Source organism: Melanerpes formicivorus, unplaced genomic scaffold (genome assembly GCF_026170545.1).
Source record: "Melanerpes formicivorus ecotype bairdi unplaced genomic scaffold, bMelFor1.0.p_v2 SCAF_1, whole genome shotgun sequence".
In the NCBI taxonomy this organism is placed as follows: domain Eukaryota; kingdom Metazoa; phylum Chordata; class Aves; order Piciformes; family Picidae; genus Melanerpes; species Melanerpes formicivorus.
In genome coordinates this window covers 34887742-34894948 of record NW_027142353.1, presented here as the reverse complement: position 1 = coordinate 34894948, position 7207 = coordinate 34887742, and the positions used below count along the sequence as shown (strand labels likewise).

At 50.1% G+C, this 7207-nt stretch overlaps 1 protein-coding gene across 1 annotated transcript; it reads left to right on the top strand.

Moving 5' to 3' along the window:
- The first annotated feature begins 1554 nt into the window (after positions 1–1554).
- Positions 1555–5801, top strand: NDUFC2 (NADH:ubiquinone oxidoreductase subunit C2). The gene is made up of 3 exons (XM_068139941.1): positions 1555–1743; positions 3194–3337; positions 5600–5801. The coding sequence occupies exons 1-3, from the start codon at positions 1605–1607 to the stop codon at positions 5647–5649; spliced, it is 333 nt and encodes a 110-aa protein (XP_067996042.1). The 5' UTR covers positions 1555–1604; the 3' UTR covers positions 5650–5801.
- Positions 5802–7207: the final 1406 nt, after the last annotated feature.

The following is a 7207-nucleotide window of genomic DNA, read 5'->3' as shown; positions in this document are numbered from 1 at the left end:
AGTGCCAGCACTGCCTTAGTGCCACTTCCACCTATATTCTGTTTTCAGTCGAAGCTTCAAAGCTCAGAGTAGAGCACTCACAATGCTCACATGTTTATCCCTCTGAATAGGGAAAGGTAACATCCAAAAACAAAGACCAAAACCTCTTCCTCCTTTCAGAGCAATCAGGACAGGATAGACCTATGGGCCGGGGGTATGAGGTTCAATAAGGACAAGGGCTGCATCCTTCATTTGGGTCATAGCAATGCTGCAGGCTGGGGAAAGGCTGGCTGGAAGGCTGCCCAGAAGAAAAGAACTTGGATGTTGGTTGATAGCTATCTGAAGATGAGCCAGCAATCTGTCCAGGTGGACAAGAAGGTAAACAGTGTTCTGGTCTGTATCAGAAATAATGGGGCCAGCAAAACTAGAGCAGTGATTGCCCTTCTATGCTCAGCACTGGTAAGGCTGGACCTCAAATACTGTGCCCCGTTTTGGACCCCTCACTGTAACAAGATTGAGATGCTGGAACATGACCAAAGAAGAGCAATGAAGCTGGTGAAGGGTCTGGAGAACAAGTCTTGTGAGGAGCAGCTGAGGGACTTAGAGTTGTTCAGTCTGGAGAAGAGAAGACTGAGGGGAGACCTCATTGCTGTCTACAACTCCCTGAAAGGAGGTTGGGGTGAGGTGGGGGTTGATCTCCTCTCCCATATAACAGTTGACAGGATAGGAGGAAATGGCCTCAAGTTGTGCCAAGTTGGATGTTAGGAAAATCTTACTTATTGGAAGGGTTGTCAAGCCCTAGAGCAGGCTGCCCAGAGAAGTGCTGGAGTCACCACCCCTGGGGTTATTTAAAAGGTGCAGATATGGAGCTTAGAGATATGGTCTAGTGGTGACCTGGTGATGTTGGGTTAACTTTTTTGGACTTGATGACCTTAAAAGTCTTTCTCAACAATTCTGTGATTCTCCAGCAGCACCTTTGCAAGTCAAGCCGACGTTGTCCAAGCACGACTGCTTCAACTTTGGCATCTCCCCTTGAGGAGTGGTGACAGCCCAACCTTCTCTGTGTGGAGAAAAGATAAAAAACATTTTCTTAGGAAAGAGGCTGGGAATTCTTTAGGATACCTTCCAAAGCTGGGGTGTTTTTCAGTGGTTTTGTCAGTCCTGGTACTGTTGCAACTGGCTTAATGTGATTTTATATTAATTATAAAAGGAAAACAGTAACACCACAGCAAATCTCAATCTTTAATCTGTTGGCAGGAAGAACTCTAAAAAAATAATTGGGTTTAATTTTAGAGTTTAATTAAATCCCTAATGTAATTAGAGGCTGCAACTGCACAGGCAGCGGGGCCGAGCCGCTTCACGGGGAGGGCTCAGGACCACGGGCACCCCCATGCGCCCCCCAGGGAAGCCGCCCCACTGGGTGGAGTGGACTTGTGCGCTGGCCATTTGGAGTTGGTGGTTGTTGTTTTAAAAAGCGCCGGGGGGGTTGGGTTGAACAAGGGATTTGGGGTAAAAGCGGGGAAGGGCGGCGGAACCCGTGAGGCGGGCGGCGGGCGCGGCGGAGGGGAGCGCTGTGCTGCACCGCTCCGCTCGGTCACCTTCGGCGGGGCGGGCCGGCCGCCATCATGGCGTTCCTGCCGGACGAGTCGCGGTCGCTGCCGCCGCCCCCCCTCGTCAACAAGGGCTCCGTCTGGCTGGGTTTCTGCGGCTGGGTGGCGGCACTGCTGGACAACGGCTTCAACCATCGCCCCATCCTCCGAGCCGGTGCGGCGGGCAGGGGGAGGAGAGGCCTGAGGGGAGGGGATGGGGGTACCTGGGGCTTAGGGGTGCGCTGAGGGATGCAGGAGCAAGGGAAAGAGGAGACGGCCCTGAGGTGAGGGTCTGGGGAGGCAGAGAGGATTGGGTGGGCTGGGGAAGCGGGATTTGGGATGCCTGTGATGGATATAGGGCCTCTGAAGTGGGAGGCTGGAAGGGGTGAGAGGGGAGAGGGATGCGTTATGGGACTTGGGGTGACTGTGAAAGCTGTAGGGGCAGGATTGGGTGGGAGGGAGCCCTGAGGTGAGGGCTCTGCTGTCAGGGGGTGGAGGCAAGCGGAGGGGGCTGGGGAAGGCTGCATTGCATGGGGGTGGAAGGGACTTGGGGTGACTCTCTGAGGAACATGGTGGGGTGAGAAGGGGAGGGAGCCCTGAGCGAGGGGCTAAGGACAGGGGTATGTGGAATTTGGGGTCACATTGAGGAAATGAGGGGTGGGGGGAAGAAGAGACAGCCCTGAGATAGGGGAGTGGGAGGGGGCTGGGCAAGCGGGTATCTGACATCTGGGGTCACTCTTGAGGGTTGTAGATGCAAGGGAGAGGGTAGGGCGCCCTGAGATGAGGGGATGGGAGAGCCAGAGGGGGCTGTGGGAAGCAGTATCTTGCATGTGGGGTCATACTGAGGGATGTAGGGGCAGGGCGAAGGGGAGACAGCCCTGAGGTGAGGGCCTTGGGAGGCAGAGAAGATTTGGGGGGGTCTGGGGAAGGGGGTATGTAGGATTTGGGGTGACTGTGAGAGATACAGGAGTGAGAGAGGGAATGAGATGGTCCTGAGGCGAAGCTGGAGATGGGGATAAGCAGGGTCTGAGGTAACCTTGATGAATATAGGGACAGGGGGATGAGGAAGAGTCCATGAGGTGAGAAGCTGGGTGGGTAGAAGGGACTAAGTGGTCTGGAAAAGGGGTTATGTGGGATTTGGGCTGGCTGTGAGGCAGGGGGACGATGAGTGGCCTCGGTGCTGAGAGGCTGGAAGGGATAGGGGAGGAGGGGATGCTCTGTAGGATTTGGGGTGACTCTGTAAGAGTTGTAGGGGTGGAAACAAAGGGGAGGGAGTCCTGAGGTGAGGGGTCTGTTGATGGTAGGGTTGGAGGTAATCTGAGAGAGCTGGGAAAAGAGCATTGTGTGGAAGTAGAGGGGATTTGGGGTGACTCTCTCAGGAATAGGCATGGCAGGAAGGGGAGGGAACCCCAAGGAGAGGAGAGGCCTTTCTGGCAGGGCCATGGGAGGTCTTCAGGTGAGGGTACTGTAGGATCCTGGCAGGGGGACAGCCATGGGGGCAAAGCAGGGAGAGAGGAGCTGGGCTGTGTGGGGTGACAATGTCTGAGATGGGCTGGGGAGCACGAGGGGCCTGCCTGAGGCTGGGAGATGGTCTGTGGCAGGGGCCATTCCTCCTTCTGCTGCAGGTGTCCACCGCCAGATCCTGTTCACTACCGTGGGATGGTTCGCTGGCTACTTCCTTGTTAAGCGTTCAGAGTACATGTATGCCAAGGTGGACAGAGAGCTCTTTGAGTACATGAGGCAGCACCCAGAAGACTTCAAAATAGGAGGTATTGTAAACTGGTGTGTTAAAAAAGACCTCAGCCCACCAGAGTGTACCCAGTAGTAAGTGCTGATGTATTTCAAGATGTCGCTGGGCGGCTTGCAGAATCTCTTCTTTTCTAATGAGTCTCACTGACTGCTTAGACTTTTCCTGCTTCTTCACAATCTAAGTTGTATTAGGAATTTTATGATATGAAAATAGATATTTTTACTGAGCTGATCAGCTGCTGCTTTGATGACCAACTCTTCACCCTAAAAAATGATTTAATGTAAACATAGCAGAGCCCAATAAAATCAGTATAGATCAAACTCGCGTCCCTGAAGAAGGAATAACGAAAACTGACAGGGCTTTTTCCTGTCAAATCACAGTTTTACTGTTTATTCTTGTAGGCTCCCAATCATTTAGATTGGGAAAGACCTTTTAGATCATGGAGTCCAACCATTAACCCATCAGTGCCAGGTCAGCACTAAAACGTGTTCCTCAGCACCACATCTACACATTCTTTTAAATCCCTCCAGCGATGGTAACTCCACCACAGTATTTCACAGTATAACTTAGGTTGGAAAGGACCTCGAGGATCATCGAGGCCAACCTATCAACCACTACCCTGGGCAGCCTCCTCCAGGGTTTGACAACCCTTTCAGGAAATAAATTTTTCCTAATGTCCAACCAAAACCTTTCCTGGCACAGCCTGAGGCCCTTTCCTCTTGGCCTATCACAGATTACTTGGGAGAAGAGAACAACCCACCTCACTGCAACCTCCTTTGCACTGCTAAAGCTGCAGTGCTGCTTGTTTCAAGAACCATGTGATGAGTATTCAGCAAATAAGCAGAGCAGGTGAAATAAGAATAAATAGAAATGTAAGGAAACCTTGCTTGGCTCTTGCTGACTCAGAACCTTGGTAAAGAGCAGCATTGTGCTAAACACAGTTGCTAAGTCCACCAGGTCCACCAATTCAATGGCAAATTTTGGTGGAAAAGGTCTGTATTCTAATAAAACCCAGTTAGGTGACTTTGGCTGTTGAGTTGTAAACCATGTTATGGCATTTTGGAAAGGATTGCTGGAAGTAAAGAACTCTCAGTACAGAGATCAGGTGTTCAAGAGGGGATTGGATGTGGCACTTGGTGCCATGGTCTAGCCATGAGGTCTGTGGTGACAGGTTGGACTCAATGATCTTTGAGGTCTCTTCCAACCTTGGTGATACTGTGTGATACTGTGATCTCTTCACAGGGACCTGCAGTTCAGCCCCTAGGGAAGAGAAGTTGCATGTTAAGGGACTGAAGCATCTCTGCAAAGGGCATTGGTGGTAGGAGTTTGTCTCTAGGTAGTTTACAAGGGAATTCATGCTCTTCTGGAAGGAATTGGTTTGGTTTGCAAGGTTAGAAGCAAGGATCTTGCAAATACTCCATCTCTAGACAGAAACTAAGCTTCTGTAGAGAGTTTTAATTGGACAGAGTGTCTATCTTTAGTTCTTGAGGCAGAAAGATTGAGGACAAGCGTGACCAGCAGGTCAAGGGAGGTCCTCCCCCTCTTCTAATCTGTCCTAGTGATGCCACTTCTGGAGTATAGGGTCCAGTTCTGAGCTCCCCAGTTCAAGAGAGACAGGAAACTACTGGAGATAGTTTAATGGGCTATAAAGATGGTGAATGAGCTGGAGCAACTATTATGAGGAGATCTTGGGAGACCTGTGGGTGTTTAGCCTGGGGCAGAGCAGACTAAGAGGGGATCTTATCAGTGCTTAACATCTAAAGGATGGGGAGTAAGGGGATGGGGCCAGACTTTCCAGTGGTGCCCAGTGATAGGACAAGGGGCAGTGGGCCCAAACTGGAACACAGAAAATTCCATCTGATCATAAAAAACTTGTTTCCTGTGAAGGTTCAGAGCACTGGACCAGGCTGCCCAGAAAGGTTGTGGAGTGTCCTTTTCTGGAGAGATTCCAAATCTGCTTGGATGGGATCCTGTGGAACCTGTGCTGGGTGACCCTGCTTTAACAGGGGAGTTGGACTAGGTCATCCACAGAGGTCCTTTTTGTTCTGTGATCTAATTTATGCAGCAAGCAAATAGTTTGCTGTTGATAGTAGAAGCTTCATTTTTGATGACTTCATTACCTCTAGAATGCTAAATACCCTAAACTACATATCCTAAATACTGAATACTCTAAACTTTGGGATTTAGAGTACTAAATCCTGAAGTTCACAAAGCCACCAAAAAAATCCTTGGAACCATCTGAAACGCTGATGAGGTTTCCACAACCCCTTGCCTCTTGCAGAAAAGAAGAGAATAGGAGAGCTGCTGGAGGATTTCCACCCAGTTCGCTGAGGGTTTCTCCAGCAGTAATGTGTCACAGGAGGCATCTGCTGAACCAATGCCCTACTGAGAGCTTCAGTGGGGTGGCTGTGGCTGCTCAACCATCCATGGCTTGGAAAAGCAACCATTACTGGCTTTCATGTAATAAAAGCTATGAATAACTACTTTGTGTGGAATGCTTTGTTACTCTGTTCCATCTGGCTGATCAATGTGTAGGTGACTGAGACTTGGAACGTTTGATGCCCCCTTCCTGGAGATGTTCAAGGCCAGGTTGGATGAGGCCTAGTTGAGAAGCCCGTGGCAGGGAGGTTGGATTAGATGGTCTATAAGGTCTCTTCCAGCCTAGGCCATTCTGTGATGATTCTATGATTCACCCCTTTCTCAGTTTTTATTTTCAGATGAAAAGGGAAGATTGCTCACACGAGACAGATCTTAACAACTCCAGAAAGTGGTTGTGCACATTCCCCTTTCTTTCTCACTAATGTTTCTCCTAAGCCTTGAATGTGCTGTGGACCAGCTCCTGTAGGCCCAAGCTGTGTGTCAAGTCTTGAGGCTGCTCTGGTCACTAGGCAAGTGCCAGATGCTCTCTATGTACCCCTCTGCTTTCCCAAAGGGAAGAGGCAGGGAATAAGGGAGAGACACCAATAGGTTGGGAAAGAAACCAGAGTCTGTAGTGAAACAGTAACAATAGAAAGAAAATATAATGATAGTAATAATAAAATAATGAAATACAGACAAATGCACACAAACCCAATAGCCAACTGCCCCAGGGTCCAGGCTGGACTGAGTGGCAGATAGGAACTGGATTCTGGAACTGGATTCAGAGGCACGTGGGTTGGGATCAAAGTAGAGAGAAAGTCCTTGAACACAAGCCTTAGAAGAAGAGAGCTTGACCCTCATGATCCCTCAGCTTTATATTGAATATGATGGCCATGGGATGGAATCCCTTGTTGCTCAGTTTAGGGTCACCTGCGCTGTCTGCTCCTCCTCCCCACAGCTACCAACTCTTACTGCACCCCAAGGTGGCACACAAGATTGGCAGCAGCAAGTATGTTCCCTCTCCATATTTTGTGTTCTCGTGTTGCTTTATTTTTGCTGAGGATCGGGATCCAGCCTTCCTCATGTAGTTGTGGCTCCCTCTCCCACATGCTGGGACCACATGTTCCAGACACACTGAGAATCAGAATCACAGAATGGGTTGGGTTGAAAGAGGCCTTTGAAGGTCATGTAGTCCCTCTCCCCTGCAGTCAGCAGGAGCATCTTCAACAAGTTCCTCAGTGCCCCATCAAACCTGACCCACAATGGTTGCAGGGATGGGGCTTCTACCACCTCTCTGGGCTACCTGTGCCAGTGTTTACCACCCTCAGTGTAAAAAATTTCTTTCTTGGATCTGCAGCTCTTCTGAAGTCCACTGCAGGGTGCCCAGCACCTCGCAGCCTGAAGGACTTCCAGTTGAGGCTGCACCAGCTGTGGAAGTTTTTCATTGAATTAACAGTCTCCTACACTGGCATCAGGCCTGATGCTGCCAAGTTCCTCATGTGCACTTGGGGTGACTTTCTGCTGTGTGTAG

Coding starts and splice junctions, on each gene's coding strand:
- NDUFC2 (XM_068139941.1), top strand. CDS start 1,605: ATGGCGTTCCTGCCGGACGAGTCGCGGTCGCTGCCGCCGCCCCCCCTC. Junction 1,744..3,193: donor TCGCCCCATCCTCCGAGCCG/GTGCGGCGGGCA, acceptor CTTCTGCTGCAG/GTGTCCACCGCCAGATCCTG. Junction 3,338..5,599: donor AGAAGACTTCAAAATAGGAG/GTATTGTAAACT, acceptor TGCCTCTTGCAG/AAAAGAAGAGAATAGGAGAG.